Here is a 19787-nt window from a genome sequence, read left to right on the forward strand (position 1 = left end):
CTCAGAGACAGCACCTCCCTCAGAGCATGAGAATAGGTGGTGCTACTCAACAGGAGCAGAGGTGTTACATAGGCATACTGAGGCATGCCCAACTGCCAGCACCACTGCATTCTGGACTGCTTGAAGCTTCCAAGAGGTCTTCAAAGGCAGCCCCATATAGAGTGCATTGCAATATTGTAATCAAGCCATGAGGATTCCTGATCTAGGGAAGGGTGCAACTGATACATCAGATGGAGTTGGGCAAAAGCCTTCCTGGCCACATTAACCACCTGCTCATCAAACAGGAGCTGTGAGTCCAGGATGGCCCCTAGTTTGTACACCACTATTGAATGGGAAAGTGCAATATATCTTGTTGCAAGTCACAGAAAATGACTTGGAGGACTACTAGTTAGATACCTGAGCTATAGAATATATAGATATATTATATCCTACTTTAAGGCCCCTAATAATGACATTATTAGGAAATTGACAAATTATACACGGGGAGCCCGCCCATCCACGTTACGAACATCAGCTTTGACCTTGAGTGTCGCTGCAGCAGAGTACGCCACTCCAGTCTGGAGTGCGTCTACACATGCGAAACAAGTTGACATCGCTGAAAATGAAGCAGTACGAACAGTGACAGGATGTCTTAAACCTACACCAATTGAGAAAATGTACCCCCTTGTTGGTATTGCACCACCGGAGATCAGGAGAGAAGTAGCAGCAGATGCTGAGGGAACAAAACAAGAGAATGATCCTGGCACCCTCTGGATGGGTGTGAGCCTCAAACTCGTCGACTAAAACCTAGGAAGTGTTTCATGGCAAGAATAAACACTCTTGAGGGCACGCAAGAGCAAAGCCAAATTGGAAGAGGGGGGAGAGAAATCACTGACCAAGGAAGAGTCCCAGAGGAGAACGTGGCTGAGGGATTTGACCTCTCCTGTGTTATTTGGACGACTCTGAATAGGTGGAGTGTTGGAGTGCCTAAGTGAAAGACAAATATGCTAAAATGGGGACAATAACATGGTATGTGAATGTGGAAAGATACAGAATTTGGCCCACCTGCCGATTATTACTAGTATGCACTGAAACTGACTTGTTTTGGGCGAATGACAAAGCCAAGAAGGTGGTGTCATATTGGCAGCTTAAGGTTTGATCTGGATACGAAGGTCCCTCAGCAGCACTTTGATCAAGTGGCTGCTGTTAAAGTTTTTCAAACATTATAATCTATCTGCTCTTTTTCCAGAACATTTTGAATTGTTTTCTAGGAAAGAACCTGTAAGTGTGTATTTCAAGAATGTGCTTAATATCTATACCGAGTCTAGAATCTATACGAAGGGGGTGGGGCGAGTGTTAGGTAGCACACACATCTGACACCATAAATCAATCTTTGTTCATTAGATCAAAAGGAAATGGAGAACCACTTCTAAAAGGAGACCCAAAACAGCACATATTTCTCTAAGAAAAATTTAGAGCTTGCTTACACAATAGCATAATTGTGCATTTCGGTGTTAGCCTAATAGACTCATTATTGGCATAACTTCATTGCACATGCTGCAAATGCAAAAAAGATTCAATGTTAAAAAAATGTTTGCTATTGTGTTTTGCTTAGCATCTGTATGTACATAACAGATCAATCCGATGTTTTCACATCTTCAGCAATGCATCCTTCCTTCAGTCAGTGTTACGTTTAACCCAATTTAATGTGCTACCGATGTGTATTTTCATCATAGTATTTATTTCAAGGTTTCCTGGTCTTCCTGGTTGAAAACCATTGTTGACTCACAATGCAACCTTATCAAAAGATCGTATTTTGCTTCAAAGTGTAACAATACTGTGCAATAACATCTAGTACTTCATATACCTTTAAATGAACTTGATTGGAAGAGCAAATGTTTTGCATGTATAAGGCTCCACTCACAGGCATTTTGTTAAAAATCATCTTTGGTAGCTGAGTTTAAGAAAAAAACAATATGTCCTTACAGGATAAAAACTGCTGGTGATAATATTCAATCCATCGAAGTTTTTTGATTAGCCCTTAGGCCATATCATGTGATAATATTGTCTTTGGCAGATTATTTTTCCAACTCACTTCTATAACATTTGGAAGTAACATCCTAGAAACTGAGGGTGCTTGTGCAAGAGCATGGTCTCCCGAGCTCATTAAGTTTCCCCCATTTTTCTATTCTATAATTATTTGGTTTCCCTGTCATGATCCATGGTGGTCTTTGGAAGGTTGGAAAAAGCAATCGCAGACAAAGAAAACATATCATTTTAGGGCAATATTGTGCAAATTGTTTTTCATCTTCCTTCTTCTCCCTGTTTTATGGACCTGATGCTACAAAGAAGCTCGGGAGATTTGGCTGTAACGCTACCAAAGCAAAAGGCAACACTTATTGTCAGGTTTAGTGTCAGTTTTGCTCCCTTGGCCACAAAGGAAGGCAACAGCTATTCTCCCTAATTTGAGTCCCCAAACAAATGCTTAATTGTTTGGTTGTAGATCTTTTTTTTTCCTATTCTGCTGGCTCCAAAAGTTCTTCACTTTGAATGAGCTTAGGGGTGGGAAGAGAGACAGGAGACAGACATAAAAAAGGAATCCATCAAGAAAAAAAATATATAGTACATGAGAAAATCAATGTTGTCTTAATAAGAATGGTTAGAGACACAATTTGTCCTCTTCCTTTAATTATTTGGTTTGGGGCTAGATTCTCATAGATTTAGTAAACAATAGGTGGTATGATTTTTCACAGTGTTGTTCACAATGTTTATATTTAATTATTGTGGAAGCAATATGCAAACTTAAGTCACAAACCACATATATATTTGCCTTGCTTGTTTTACCTGTGTATCCGTTTCAGTCTTGAACTTTTTCATAGTTGTTGCAGCCGATTTTTTTTTTTAACTTAATTTATTCCCCAGGGAAGATATGCTAGACAACTCTTATTCTTACAATATTCCTGATTTTATGATTTTTGTTGTTGTTGTTTTTGTTGCTATGCCCAGAGTTATTTGTGTATGGATGGAGATTTCTGTTAATTGTATTTGTCACTAATTTTGAGGAAAATACGAATTTCAAACACTGCTACAGTGTTCTATGTTTAGAACTGAAACACATAATCTAGATTTTTATAATTTGAAGTCAGATTTAATAGAACAAGTTGGATATCCAGGCTAAATATCTCAACAATTTATAAATGGCAAAATAACAATACTCATGATCACTTGCAAATTGCTGCCAATAAAGTTATTATTATTTATTACTTTATATTGGTTGTGGACGCCCACTCCAGTTGTCTCTGGGTGGTTTACAAAATCTAAAGTTAGAAAACTATTAAGATGCAATGTTGATGATAAACCCAACCCTGGTATCATTTATTATTGTGGTTTTGTTATTTTTAGATTTAAATATGGGGGAATAGTTGATGTATTTGTATAAAGAACTGAGGAACCACAACTTTACAGGGAATAGTCAATGAAGGAAAACCAGTTTGGTGTTGTGGTTAAGGCATCAGGCTAGAAACTGGAAGACCATGAGTTCTAGTCCCACCTTAGGCACAAAGCCAGCTGGGTGACCTTGGACCAGTCACTCCCTCTCAGCCCTAGGAAGGAGGCAACGGCAAACCACTTCTGAAAAGCCTTGCCAAGAAAACTTCAGGGACTTGTCCAGGCAATCACCAGGAGTCAACAGTAACTCAAAGGCACCAAAAAAAAAAAAAGAAAAAAAAGTTAGTGAAACATTTTAAGATACATAATTTTTTAAAAAGCCCATCCTGGTTTTATTGTAGATAATAAGAGATATTTTCTTTATTAAGAGATTTAAAAGATTCTTGGAACTGATTTTAAAAATAAATAAATAATTGCACATGGAATCTATAGGCATAGGGATAACAGTATTTTGGATAAATTAAATGCTGGTCTGTTTCAAGGTATTACCATTTGGTGTTTTTGAGGCTAAATGTCTAGCTTGTAAGAGCTCATAGTTTTTTGTTTGGGGTTTTTAATCCAAACAATTACAGATTCAATTCTCGGGCTTCCAAGTGGGCCTTTAACAACTGAACTTTAGACCAGCAGTCACTGTCAAAGCAATTTGACTTCCCTAACCAATAATCTACCCATTATAAGGCAGCATATGATATCTTGTCTAGCTCACAATAGGGATCTTCAGTAAGCTGTTATAGGTGAAGACAAAACTGCATTCCTATTTCTGCTTAACAGGAATTTAGTTACCAGCCGTCTTGGTAATACCGCGAAGAGGGTCTTTTTGATGTTCAATTAAAACTGTTTCATGGTCCTGTTTCCTGATTTCCTTAAAACAGATACTTTACCTTTAAACCAACAAAAATGTCATGAATGCAAACAATAAGCTTTGTTACTTGGTTTGAAGAGGCTTAAGGAATGCTATTTGTCTTTTCCCCCTGGAGTTGATGACATCAACAATACAAGCTTTGTTTTTTACCTGCTTCTTCCCACAAGAAATGTGCTATCTCTTCCTTTTGAAATGTTTTAATGCGACTAATCCAAGCCTTGGTAGCATAAACATGGCAGCAATAACTGCTTAAACTGGAGTTCATTTTTATTTTCTTTCTTGAACGATGCTGCGTTGCCATATCCGACTTTACCATATTACAGAAACGGAAAAGATCCTTTGGTGATGAAAAGCAATTCTAAAATAAACAAATCCTAGGCTTACACAACCAGTCTCTATTCTCTCATACTGCCGTGCTGATTGTCAAAAGGTCAGCAGCCTCTTACATTAAATGGTTTTATGCAGACCTTTCTCGGAAACTTCAAATATTAGAGATGTAATTTATTGTTGAAGTGCCTTTATTTCAACTCTTCCAGTTCCTTTTTCAATTTTTTCCCTTGCTATGCGTGGGAGGCGTTATATATACATAATCTATTCAATTCAGTCTCTATCCTCTCGTAATATTCAAAATCTTACTTGATTATATGGAGAAATAAGGAAAATAGAGTACATGGATAATGGGCAGCTTACATAGACTGTTTTCCAGACAACCAGATAGTTTTTACTGTCCTTTTGCCTTATGCTGAAAAGCTTTTTTTTTTCTTTTTGGCAAGGTATCAAGAAAGAGAATGGGAGAGAAAATTTATCCTATGCCACTGTATTGTTCTCAAAGAGCAATAGGATAAATTCCAGCATATTAGGGATATTATCAGAAAGATGGGAAGATTGCTAGAGCATAAGCATCATGCTCTGTGTAATAATAGTTTCCAGTTTCAGTATAACTTTATGTGATTGAATTCCCAGTGGTGGGGGAATGCTTCTGGGAGTTCTTGGTACATGAAATATAATACATTTCTGCTTGTTTGAGTGTTTCCCTCATCCATCAGTATGTCAGAAGACAAGATGGAAAACTGGGTCCTGCTTTCAATCGTCCACAACTGATGTGTTTAGTGCATGTAATCTGCATCGTTATCAAAATGTACATGCCTCTGTATTTCAGCAGTCTTTTATTCTTCCAAGTTGATGTATTTGTATAAAGAGCTGAGGAACCACAACTTTTCAGCCCACTAGACTTAACTAAGTAAAAGTAATTGAAGTCAGGAACAGAAAAACAAACCTTGACATTCCTCTTGGCTACAGCCAATCTCTTAAGAACAAAGGAATTTTCTCAATTTTGACAAACGGATGTTTGCATTCTCACAAAATGAATAGTTTCACTAGACACTGAATAACAGCTTTAGAGCTTAAAAAATCCACTAAGTATTTTTTTTTTCCCTTTAGATTACAGTATAAGATACAGTGTTAGACAAATTCTCAAGAAGAGTGTCTGGACTGTTAATTTAAGTACGGCTCAGACACGATATTGTGGAGAGCATAATTTCACTCATTTTGAATCAAAATGGGGAAAAATGGGGACTCGGGGACTCCACTCAGAGTCCCTCTGGTGGGAGGAGATGGGAGGTGACAAATTTGATAGATAGATAGATAGATAGATAGATAGATAGATAGATAGATAGATAGATAGATAAAATAGAGGAATATAACCATGTCCATTGCTTGGTTTTGAATATAACTTGATCTTCAAATTGCTCAGAATCCATTAAACACAAATCCAAATTTAATAAAAAGTGTTTATCTTTTGAAAATCTACCAATAGTTCATTTACATTAACCCAACATGACAAATCAGTTGACTTCATGAATTCTAAAAATATGTAAACAAGATTTTACTTGAGAAATAAAAATAAATGCTCTTGTGATCTAGAATGATTTTAGACTGTTTATGTGTCTGTCATAAGCAAATTATGTTGCCCTTCTGCCTGTCTTTGCATAAAGTCAAGACCCTGGGTTATAATTTCTTTGATACCTTTGCAGGATAAGATGAAGCTGTTCTACTTATTCCAAGCAGACTTGAAGTCTACTGCAAGATGAAATAACACTCGGCCTGCAGATTTGTACCCCCATGTTATTAAATAAAGAAAATTGTACTATTATAACCATGTTTTTCTCCATTGGGAAAATTGGATCATTATCCTTCTTAGTGGCTGATTTATATCAATGCAATGTGACAATTAAGTAATTGTGATTTTTTTTCCATCACTGAGCTGTTATTCTAATGTCTTGATGCTAATGTGTAAAGTTATTATTAGATTTCAGACAGAATATTTCTAAAAATAAATGTGGTATAATTAGTGTCATGCATCAGTTTTGTTAGCTTCTTTAACTGTTTGGGAGAACCAGTTTGGTCTTGTGTAGCACTGTTGTAACACATCACCTGAAACAGATGCTCAGAGATCACACCAGCAGTGGAACCAACCAGCAAAGAATGTTGCTGCAAGTAACCTTGAATGATGTTTAAGATGGTACCCAAATCACAGGGAATTGGAAATCCAAGTGATGTTGTCCTGCAGATATATTGCACAGACTTTCTATTAATATTTCACTGTAAAGTTACATAAAGCCTGTGAGCATAAGATTTTGCACTTTCTTATTCAGATTCCTCCTCTCTTTTACACTGATAGACCCAGACACATGTTGCTTCTAATACTGATTGACATGTTCATGCAAGTCAGAAGTGCTCCATCAATAGACTGAACATTTGATAACAATCAGCCCATGGTGCTGAAGTCTTTTACATTGCAGTGACTTTCCACTGCCAACTATGGAAATCAAATTTCTGTGAGTTTACATGGAATTGTCACAATCACTGCTGATCAGATAGCTCCATTTGTCTGGGTCATCATTGTATGTATGAATGATTATGTGAACCTGACTACTCATCAAGTCAAAACCTGATGATTTGAGAAATGCAAAGCCATGTTAAGCATGAAGTGTCTTAACTGACTTTTGGGATTACAGTCTGTGTGCAAATATCTGAGTAGCATTGGATGTCCCAGTTGTTACTGTCTGCAATGTTTCATGCTCCTTGAAATCTACGAAGTTCAGGAGCAGCAGCAGCTTCTTTGATTGGAGACCTCCAGTCTTACTGAAAACTGGTTTTCGTAACTAACCAACTGCGGATCAAATTGTTTTGAGTGGATCAAATTATATTCCTGATCACTCATGTGGCATTTATTGTTTTTGTGTTTTTTCCCATTCACGTGTTATGGAACTATACCACGTTGGGGAGTGAAATTAAAGGTTTCTTCCCTAGCTTCAGTAAATCCATTGGCAGCTTTCCAGTTTAGGTTGGCATTAGCATTGACATTGCATTATAATATCAGAGTGCTTACTCTGAATCTACTAGCTAATTTTTGCTTGCTATCTAGCAACATTTGGCATGTGGCAGCCCAGCAAGCTATATGTGAAGATATTTGCTTTGTAAAAATGAATGTTGATTATGGAGTAAGATCTACTAATTGATATCTTTTGGGGATTTTGGGTGAAAAAGTGCATTACTTGCTTCTAATATGCCAGTCAAATTCTTCTCATGAGGAGAGATCTAAAATGGCTTTTTTGAGACATAGGAAAGAATTTGACAGAGCAGGTGAACCTTATTTCCTTTTATATAACTGACTCTAAACCAGTGGGAGTTCTTTTTTACAAGAAATTGGCCTGAGTTTGGGCCCAAGCAGTTTAGCAATCTACTGTTCTGCTTTCTTGTCTTTTTTTTTTTTTGCTTTTGAGCAAGCTCTCATCTGTCCTTTGTCACTGGGAGAGTTTTATGTCTCACTTTGCAGAAGAGTCAATAAGGAAACGAACAGTAGCAACAGTAAGCAATTTGTCACACTGAACAGGAGCATCAGGGGGATGCATCTAGATCAATTGGGAGCATCTTGCAGACCCTTTGTATTTCAGTTGCCGCCAGGTTTCCTTGCAAAACAAAAAATGTCCTGCAAAATTGTGTGTTAGAGGCAGGTCTCAGCCTTTGTCTAGAAATCTCAGTTCCATTGCCAAACCATTTCCCAACTGAAAAGTACCTGGACCAGTTTATGAAGTCTCTATTAACTCAGTTCAAAGGAATCTTTTGTTTAGTTTTCCAAAATGTTTCAAAAGTTTATTTTACCTTTCTGGGAGTTTTCATTCTTGTTTGCTATCACCACCAAGTGGCTTTTTGTTGTTGTTGTTGTTGTTGTTGTAAACCTTATAGTTGTAAAGAAAACTAGGACCACCAGTTGGAAATTTGGGAAATCTGGCAAAACCCTTGTGAAGGCCAAAATACTAGTGATGGGCAGCTTTATGCAGTACATACAAATGGGAAAAACGGGGAATGTACTATGGATAAAGCTATTATATACATTACATGAGGACAGTTGTTTTGGTCTGTGGTAGACAAAAATCAGCTCAACAGCTTCGTCTCACCATCAGCCTTAACTTGAGACTATATACTGAACAAGCCCACTTCCTTCATATCACAGTAGACACGATACATAATGGACACATAAATACCACATTTTGCAGGAAACTTACAAATCACCAAGCTGGCCCACTGGACAGAAATCCTCAGCCGATGGCATTAGACCAGTCAGTCTGACTGAACGACCTACTCAAAAGAGCAGAAGATAAAGTGATAAAAGTAAATGTTCCTCTGATTTAGCATTTCTCTTTGAACACACACACACAGACAGACACAGAGGGAGAGAGAGAAATTCCTCATTTCTGTTAGCCCAGATTATTTCTAGTATCTTTTTTGTTTGTTTGTTTGTTTTTAGAATTAATCTATATACTGGATTTTTTTTTTTAGTAGATTGGCCATGCAGTGTATTCTATCTTTGGACAAAAGTTGAGAAAAGGAAACATCTGGTTAGCCCTGCTAATCCAGACAAGAAGCAAAACTAGGAGTACTAGTTCTGTCTTTACTGTAAGGCTACATTAACAGAATGTCGCAAGACCAAAAGTATTTCTCCCCTCCTTTCCTTTTACTGTCTGGAAAACTAGGGAGGGTCCCTTCTGAAATGTTTCCCACGCCCGCCCTCCTTCTGTGGGCTGAGACATCTTTTACATACCAGTTGTCCAGTCTCTGGCTCTCCCTCCTGTATCCCAAGGTCATTCCCACAGACCATTACATATCTTTGAGCGATAGTAAGGCACTGGTTTAGCTCATAATATGGAAGCTTATCCTGAAATAATGATCTCCTAAAGTTTCAGAATTTTAGGGGGGAGGAGGGTTCTGATTAAGATCAACCACAGCTGACTAGGCTCATAAAACATGCCATCTCATAAATAACCATTTATAACGTAATGGCTCAAAATGAGAGTGGTTGTAGTGGTGTATAGCGGTCAAGATGCTAGACCAGGAAACAATGAGTTCACTGTTAGGCAGAAAACTTGGATGGGTGACTTTGGGGCATGTCTCTCTCTCTCTCTTACCCCAGCCTACCTCACAATGTTGTGAAGAAAATAGGAGGACGGTGAATTATGTATGCCATATTGAGTTGTACAACATAAAGGTAGGATATAAATCAAATAAGTTATGACTGGATTTGTAGAAGATGCGAAGCTGAAATTAAAGCAAGCACATCATTGCTTGGAGTGAGACGTTATCCCGATCCTTTTGTATGTTTCTGAGAGAGGTCCTTCAAAGCAGTAGTATGCATGCATATTGAACAGTATTATTTTTTTGAAAACATCTTTTCTCTCTCTATTTATGGTGTATTAATACATTGCTATTGTCAATGAAAGAGTAAAGTAGCCAAGGACACCTCCTGTACCAGTGGCCATTTTCCAGCTGTGTTTCATTTCATGGTTGCTATATAATCACATTCTCTCTTTTTTTAAAAGAAGAGAAATATTTTACCCACACTACTCTCTCTTTCATTCAGCAATGATACATTCCTTTTTACAAATAAGAAAAGGCTAGTGGAATTCCATTCCTATATTAGCTATTTTCACTTGGGGGGGGGGGGAAAGTCTGCACAAAATTGTGACTTTCCTCCATCCCTTTTCATCCAAGGCACCTCCAGGCTGTTAATAGCCACTCGGTATATATATATATTGATGTTTACTATCAAATGGACTTATAATTAACAAGGCATCAGTGCTCAATGACTATGAAAATGGAGGCTTGAAAATTGCAGTTCTGCCAGATTGTACAGTATTAGTCCTTGCGCTCTCTCCAAAGAAAAGAAATGCTTATATCCAGCAACTCTTTTTTCACCCACTCCTGTTCTTTCCCCCTTGTTCTTTCTAGCTAGAAAAGCAGATTGTTAGAATGGTGGAGGGCTTCTGTGGATCTCCACAAAGCCAGAAGGAAGTAAATGGTATTACAAAGTGACATTGCCTTCATTTAACAGTGCTGCCGCCACATTATTTTCCATTTCTGCCGAAGTGTGTCCAATTCATATTCATATCAGTGTGCAAAGGTGGTGGTGGGGGGGTGGAACGGAGCAAGGCGGATTCTTTGGAAAAAGCAGCTTCCCTAGAACATTACAGAGTGAAGGATGAAACTTCAAGTTTCTTTCACATGTCCTTTATAAATCAGTTATGTTGGCTGTTCTCTGAAAGCTATTCAGTCTCTTCTTTCCTCTTCATTTCTGTGTCAATTTATTCCATCAGGTTGGTCGGGATTCCTTTGTATTCCACACCGGCAAGAGAGAGCTGCTATTATGAAGGACATGACATACATCAACTCACATTTTTCCATTCTTACCTTTAACGTTGGTGCATTTACAGAGATTGCGCTTTTTCTTTCATACATTTCATTTAGAAATCAGAATAGTTTCTAGGGGCTTTCTTAAGTTTTCTGCCTTAAAAATTCTCCAAATATAAGGCAATGATTCTTCAGCACTGAGTTCATTCAACTCGGTCACGTGGAGAAGAAAACCAACGTTTGTTTTGTTTTAGGAAGGAGAGGAGCTTCTCTTCTGAAACTTGCCTCCAGTCAACTCTGAAATAGTTGCAGGAAGAAAGATCAAGGTTTTGGAGTCGAATATTGAATGTTATTGATGATTACTACGAGGGGAAATACTCCTGTATTTCTGAGTTAGAGGAGTTCTGCAAAGAGGGGGGAAAATCACCAAACAAGAGGGACTTCTGGCTGGCTACAAGAAACACTTGAAAACTATTATTTCTGTCCAAAGAGGCATTATAAAGTACTGACTGAAAGTGTGTCCAAAACTTGGTCTGCGTCCAAACCTTCGTACCTGTCATACTTACTATTTTCTTACTTTAAATTTGTGAACGACTGCTCATTAATAGTAAGGCTGCATACATATATACAGAAAGAATTCAGTTTAAAGAAGTTTTAGGTTGTATCTGTAGTCCTTTGAGGTCGTCCAGACAAGAAGCACAACAGAGAATACTAACTCTATCTTTATCGCAAGGTTACATTAACAGAATCTTGCAAGTCTGAAAATACCCCTCCTGTCCCTCCCCTTTACTCTCCCCAAAACCAGCAAGGGTCCTTTCTGAGACATTTTCTCTAGCCCTCCTGATTCGAATTCAAATTTTCTTTATCACACCGTTGTCTTGGCTGCGGCTCTTTCTCCTGTCTCCCAAGGTCATTCCATAGCATTTCAGTATCATCAAAATGTTCTGCCAATTTCTGTTCACTGAGAGATTCATGGAAACACAATTTGACCAAGGATGTGTAACCTTTGCACGCAACTGTAGATTGGGGTTGGGTAAGGGAGCTAAGAAAGGTATGATTTGTCTTCTCTGTGTCTAGACCTACTGAAGACTGAATACCCAGCGATTCATTCCAATGCTTTGTGCAACTCTGTTGGCTGGGGGAAAAAGTAGTTTGTGGGCCATAAGCAGTCTGTAGACCACTCTTCTCAATCTAGTGTGCATGTATTTTTGTATGTTTCTATCTGTACTGCAAATGGATTGATTTTTAATTCTTTCCCCATTTCAGGTGTATTTTTGTTAGAAATTATGGACCAAGGATCCACAAGAGAGCTTAAAGGAAAGTCAAGATGGAAGCTGTGACTACATGATCCAAGCCCTGTTCCTTTTTTTCACATGTGTCACGCATGATTATGGAGTTCCCCTGCCTTAGTGTAGGAGAAAACATGCATTGAGCAGCAGCATAAAACCACCACTTTAATAGCATCACGCAGGCTGCTATTTGCTAAAAAAATAAATGTTACTAATCCCTTTTTCCCCCATCTTTGGCATTAAAAGAATTAATGAAGCATTTATTGAATTTGGAGTAGAAGAATAAAAAGGTATGACTTAGTTATTCCCTGAATAAAATGTTAACCTTTATTTGCATTTGCTTTGTTCTTGACGTTTAACTTCTGTGTGAAATTGCTTCCTTCCACTTCAGGTGACAATTATGCAATTTGTAACTAAAATTGTTAGGAAGGTCAAGTAGATCTTGGGTTAATTTCAAGTCCTCTTCAGTTTTGTTTTGTTTTTTTAAGTACAGTATGTTCACTGTGCTGCAATCACAGCACTTAGAACAGTGTTATTTGTGTTCCCTGCTTAATTTTAGTTCATTAAAACACATACACACACAATAATATGCAAGCAAAAGCATAGGAGAAGTGTCAGCATACAGTCACTTCTGCTGACATACATATAGCAATTCTATAAGCTATTCCTCTACTTTTTTGTTTAAAACTTGCTAGGAGGTTTAGATTTTTACAACATTTTAAGTACATCCCTGTTTGGACTTTTCATATGACTTTCTCAGCATACTCTTGATGCAGCCACAGAATAGCCAAAGAGGCAGAACTTTATTGGATTGGGAGTTATGTAGCTTCTCAGAACTATATTTAGAATGTATGTGTCATGAGATTCCAAGGATGCCTTATGTTGATAATTTGGATTTATGGGGGTATATTCTGAGTGTAGGGACGCGGTGGCGCTGCGGGTTAAACCGCTGAGCTGTCGATCGGAAGGTCGGCGGTTCGAAACCGCGCGGCGGGGTGAGCTCCCGTTGTTAATCCCAGCTCCTGCACACCAAGCAGTTCGAAAACATGCAAATGTGAGTAGATTAATTGGTACCGCTTCGGCAGGAAGGTAACGGCGTTCCGTGAGTCATGCTGGCCACATGACCCGGAAGTGTCCTATGGACAACGCCGGCTCCAAGGCTTAGAAACGGAGATGAGCACCGCCCCCTAGAGTCGGACTCGACTGGACTTTACGTCAAGGGAAACCTTTACCTTTACCTATTCTGAGTGTAATTATCTGGATTGTGTGAGATCACTCACTTTTTTTTCTTTTTTTAAAAAGTGGGGTATTTTATGACTCCTCATTTGCTGAACCTAAAATATGGGAACACATCAGAATTATATCTTTGATTTCACAGAATATTTCCCCCCACAAGTGTTGTTCAGTGTCATTTTTGATGGGATATAATACTAACTATTTTCTCTGTTATTGCTTCAAAACTCCAGCATCCTAGCTGTTCACAGATTGATCAAGATAAGGAACTTGAGCAAACAGTGATTTCTTTCAACAACCCACTATTGTACATGAATGAACTTGAATCAAGCAAGTGCAAGACATCCTTATTTTCAGAAGATTTGACTTTAAGCTTGCTAGAATATGGGAAGTTTGGTTTTTGTATCAAACATTGGTAAAGAGAAATTAGAGAGTAGGATGGTTGTATTATTCATTCAAGCTTCCTTAACAACAAGAACACAGCTTTGCTAAGATTGCCAGAGAACAATATGAAAAGTTATCTAACATGCATAACAACATGATCAAGCTGTATGAAAATTTGGGGGACTACTTCACTTTTGATCCTAAATCTGTGAGCATTGAGGAATTCTTTGGAGACCTAAGTACATTCCGGACATCATTTTTGGTAAGTAGAGATGAATCACTCATAAGCCATTATATGTTTGCATGTGGTTCTTTCTAGAATGTTTTCCACTCTCTTAACGAATTATGTTGATTAGCATCTCTTTCTAACTCTAGGTCCTTGAAGGAGATGGATCACTAATATGCAAGCTGCATATTCAGCTTGCCATCCAATATTCTACTTTTTCCGATCGTTTTCCTGCCCTTAGATCTTGAATTTATATATAATTATTTGTTATAATAAGTGGTATTTATTGGTTAGAAAGTGATGTGTGATCTCTTTGGGGAAGATAGTTTTCAAATGTGTAAAATCTATATAAAAATCCTGTGATAGGGAAGTAGTGATGGATTATTAGTTATATCTTCTCAGACCTATTTAAAATATATTTCTGAGCATGTTTAATGGGGATTTAATTGATTTCAGTAGGATTTAGGGATTGATTGCGTCTCCACATTTTTTTCTCACTTGCATTTAAATTTACATATGAAATCTGCAAATCCCTATCTGATATCGGTGGGAAAGAGAACAACAGTCAAAAAAGTGTTATTTGTAACCACAACATACACAAGGTTCTGTTAAGAGATATTTAATTTTCAGGTACTATTTTGCAGGAACAGTTAAGCTGAGCAAATATCTACTTGCAGAATGTAAAGCACTCTCCCTTTTTAAAAGGGGGATTATTCCATTTAACAATTTCCATTAATTATTATCTCCTCCAGCTCTTGCTAATCATGACATATCCAAGGCTATTCATAGCAGTTCTAATGATTAGAAATAGCTTTTCATGGGAGAGGTGCTCCTAGGATAGCTAGTGTCAGGAAAGCTTTTTCTCACTGAATGTGGTTCATCAAATATCCAACAATGAGTTAACTTTTGTAACCATCAAAGAAGCTCAAGGATCACATAATAGCTGCTTTATATAGTGACTTATGGCCCCTCTTTCTACTCTGACAGCAAAGCAGAAGGCAAGAAAAGAGAGAATAGTTGAGGGATCTTTCCAGGATATTTATAGTTTAGAAGATGCTGTAGTATATCATAGTATAGTAGAAGGTATCATAGTATAGAAGATACTTTGTCAGTATCTTCCAGGAAAATGATAGTTTCCTGGAAGATACTGACATGGGAACCACTGCCTCTCTCTACCCATTATAGCCAAGTATTTCTCCCTTTTCAAAGAAGAGAGGAAGAACTATCCTAGAATCCTAGACTCTAGAAAGAAATGGGGTATTGACAGATAGAACTAGAATTTTGAGTGATCCATAAAAAGCTAGGTTAATGTAGTCTGCCTTGAAGCTATAGTTCGATTTCATAGACTGCTATGAGATTGGAAGAGCAGGTAAAGAGACATCCTGGGGGCCCATGGATGTTTAAGCAGTCCAAAACAAATCTTGTAATAATATGTTTATTTCATTGACTGATTGGTTGCATTTATCGGATGCCTTTTCTCAGAGGGTTGAAGGTGGGTATGTAGACAATTTCCCTGAATACTAACTCCATAGCAACAACCTTGTAATGCAGGGATGAGACTGTGATCAACCCAAACTTACATAACAAGATCAGTGGCGAGTGGAAACAAAACTAGCATCTGAGGAGCTATGATACACTGGCCCTCAACTTGTGCTTTTGGAATAGGACAAGGAAATCCACAGTTAAATGGCTTCAGTGTTGATGAAGCTTGGCGACATTGCTTTGGTTGAATATTACTTCCCACGTCTATTGGCTATTGATGACAGTGGAATTAAATTAAATGCAGTATTGGGGGTCTCCTGTGTATTGAGATGAACTAATATACCATTCCCCTTTTAGATAAAATTAATCCATTAGAAGAGGTCTCTGGCACAACAAACCAAAAACACCCATCATATAGATCATCCTACGTTCTTCCCTTTATAAGAGAATTCTAAGGTTTTAAGATCTAATCTATACCTATTAGATAGCCCCTGCCCCCACCCTGTCTACTTCCTCCCTCCTTAAATTGGGTTCTTGCAGATGTTGTTCCCAGTGGCTGCCTGTGGGTTGTTGTAATTAACTGCATCATGAGGACGGGGTGGAAAAAGACATATGCTCCTGAATACTTGCCTTCAGGGAGTATTCAAATTGCCTGGAATTATCAGTGTTGCTCATCTACCTGCCATACAGTTTTTAGCACACATAAGCCTATTGCCAGCAGCAAGCTTTAATCTGTTGAGTAACTATCAACAGTTGGTGTGCACCACAGAACAGTTCTCAGAGTGTAACTTTACTACATTCATTTTTAATTTTATTGTTGATTCTTAAGTAGAGCAGTATTTTTGAAAGAGAGAGAGAGAGAGAAGCCAACCATCTTTCTCATGCATTTTTACAGTTCTGTAATAATATGGAAGTATTGCTGATGAATAAGGCTTGCAGTATCTACAATACACTGTGTACTTGTATATCTGCATATGAACAGCTATAAAACTAAACTGAAATTAGTGAAGCTAGAGATTTCTGCAAGCTACATGATACAAATAGGTTCTATACGTCTACAGTCTAGATTAATTCTCCTTACAACCTCGTTGCAATTTATTTGTAATTTTTCCCCCATTGTGTCACTATATTCAAAGCATAACACTGACCTGGATGATTATAATAATCTTTTATATCTCTCTCTGTTATCCACCACTTGTAAATTTCAAATCAGGTTACTATTATTTTAGTATGGTGTCTCATTCCTACCTTATTCATATACCTATTTGCCACAAAGAAGAATAGTTATATTTATGGATGCAGGAATCTGTATTTGCATTAAACAAATTTTACATGAGGTTAGATTTTGCAGAAGACGAAAGCCATTCAACTCTCAGGATGATTAGTTCAAGAGGCAGAACCAATGCACAATCTATTTCTCTGATTGCTATTCCCAAAGTATGTAAGGATGGATGGATGAATAAATAAATAAATAAAACCAGTGTCAGACACTGATCACATGTTAAGTAATAGTAAATTGATTTAAATATTAGTTTTAATGAAGACTGTGAAGGAAAATTAAAGGATATCAAACTAGGTAGATTAATCTTCAAGGGATTTTAGAGATGTTGTACCATCCCAGCTTGACTGAAAAATTTGTCACCCAGTGGCACATTGTGCATTAGCAAATGCATGGAAAACTCTGGTTTTTTTTTTTCAAATATCTAAATATATGTATTATGTTCTTTGACCAGACTTTACAGCAGAAGAAGAAAAATAGTTTAGTCGCACAATTCCTTCCTTCCACTTCACTTCTCAGTCTTTTGGCTAAGATCAAGTGAAGTTTTTCAGAATTAGAAGAAGAAAGTTAACCACTGTTCTTCTGATGAAAGCATGAAAACAAGAACATATATATCCCTTTGGGTCTTCCATTTCCTCTCATGTGTGAACTTCCAAAGAAATGTTCCCTTGAAATAAGTTATTTTCATGTTTTTAGTAAGCATCAAGAAGAAAGGAAGGTATAAAGACAGCTGGGTGGATCTTACAGGTTCAGACCTTTCTCAGTTCCTTTCTGCTTTGTTGCTGCTATAGAATATCATGAAAATGTTTCCTGCCTTCTGGATAGAAAGAACTTACTACTCAGGAAAAGAGAATGTTACGTTGTGCCCCCGACTTGCTTATTTACTTGTCTTTGGAACCTTATCCAAGAATTACTTTCTTGTATTTCAAGTAAACTTTGGTAATTAGATCTCCTTCATGAGATTTTTTTTTTCACCTCATAGTGGTTTCACACTTCATGAACTGCATGATCCTTATTTGAAGAGGAAACATTGTTCTACGGGGCACGGACTAGCAGCACAGCAGTTGTAAATAATGCCAGGAAAACCTTTTTTTTTTTTTTAATTAAACACTAAAATGGGCCACATCTTGAAAGAACAAACCTGCACTGAAATCTCACAAGGTTTCAAGGATGCTGACCAAAATGAGATAACACAAGAGTTCAGGATGAGATTTGGTCGTTTTTCAAGATACCTCTAAGTACCTCCATACCAAGAGCCAGTTTGGTGTAGTGGTGAAGGCACCAGGCTAGAAACTGGGAGACTGTGAGTTCTAGTCCTGCCTTGGGCACAAAGCCAGCTGGGTGACCCTGGGCCAGTCCCTCTCTCTCAGCCCTAGGAAGCAGGCAATGGCAAACCACTTCCAAAATCTTGCCAAGAAAACTGTAGGATCTTGTCCAGGCAGTCACCAGGAGTCAACACTGACTTGAAGGCATACACACACCCAGACACCCAGACCAAGGGTTTATATTCATTCCTTTAACATGAATTTGGGAGGGAGGGAGTTACAGGGTTGAGCTATTTGAGAATCTGCAGCATGGTCCCAATACAGAAAAATGCCCCAAAATCTCTCTAAAAAAGAATCATCTTGATCACTTTTCTGAACGTACACAGGGAGGGAATCAACCAGCTCAGGGGGCCAACTGTTCCATAGTGAGGGGGCTGTGATTTTGAAGCCCTGCCTCTGAGACCCCACTCTTGTAACATCTTCAGGATCCAGAAGATTCACATGCAATGGATACAGTAAGGAAAAGAAGAAAATAACTCCTATTTCAAGTAAAGTAACTCATATTTTAAGTGAATCAATTCTGAAAGTCAGTTAGCTTTCACACAAACTGAATCCAGCAAATTTCCCCCTCCCTCAATTATTTTAGGCGAGTTGGACTGTTTGAACTATTGTGACTCAAGTACACTGCCCTTCTACGTATGTGCATTTTGTTGTTGTTTATTTGTTTAGTTGCTTCCTACTCTTTGTGACTTCATGGACCAGCCCATGCCAGAGCTTCCTGTCAGTTGTCAACACCCCGAGCTCCCCCAGGGATGAATCCATCACCTCTAGAATATCATCTATCCATCTTGCCCTTGGTCAGCCCCTCTTCCTTTTGCCTTCCACTCTCCCTAGCATCAGCATCTTCTCCAGGGTGTCCTGTCTTCTCATTGTGTGGCCAAACTATTTCAGTTTTGCCTTTAATATCATTCCCTCAAGTGAGCAGTCTGGCTTGATTTCCTGGAGTATGGACTGGTTTGATCTTCTTGCAGTCCAAGGCACTCTCAGAATTTTCCTCCAACACCACAGTTCAAAAGCATCGATCTTCCTTCTCTCAGCCTTCCTTATGGCCCAGCTCTCGCAGCCATATGTTACTACAGGGAACACCATTGCTTTAACTATGCGGACCTTTGTTGTCAGTGTGATGTCTCTGCTCTTAACTATTTTATCGAGATTGGTCATTGCTCTTCTCCCAAGGATTAAACGTCTTCTGATTTCCTGATTGCAGTCAGCATCTGCAGTAATCTTCGCACCTAGAAATACAAAGTCTTTCACTGCTTCTACATTTTCTCCCTCTATTTGCCAGTTATCAATCAAGCTGGTTGCCATAATCTTGTTTTTTTTTTTGAGGTTTAGCTGCAAGCCAGCTTTTGCACTTTCTTCTTTCACCTTCATCATAAGGCTCCTCAGTTCCTCTTTGCTTTCAGCCATCAAAGTGGTATCATCTGCATATCTGAGATTGTTAATGTTTCTTCCAGCAATTTTAACCCCAGCCTTGGATTCCTCAAGCCCAGCATGTTGCATGATGTGTTCTGCGTACAAGTTGAATAAGTAGGGTGAGAGTATACAGCCCTGCCGTACTCCTTTCCCAATCTTAAACCAGTCCGTTGTTCCG

General features: G+C 38.2%; 1 protein-coding gene across 1 annotated transcript in view; it reads left to right on the forward strand.

Moving 5' to 3' along the window:
- The window catches only part of DIAPH2 (diaphanous related formin 2), a 265682-nt gene that overhangs the window by 145476 nt on the left and 100419 nt on the right, over positions 1-19787 (forward strand). Inside the window, exon 25 of the mRNA XM_063313683.1 lies at positions 13979-14143. Coding sequence (XP_063169753.1) covers positions 13979-14143 — 165 coding nt within the window. The remainder of the gene's footprint in view (positions 1-13978; positions 14144-19787) is intronic.

The sequence above is a fragment of the Candoia aspera genome, chromosome 12 (genome assembly GCF_035149785.1).
Source record: "Candoia aspera isolate rCanAsp1 chromosome 12, rCanAsp1.hap2, whole genome shotgun sequence".
NCBI lineage: Eukaryota > Metazoa > Chordata > Lepidosauria > Squamata > Boidae > Candoia > Candoia aspera.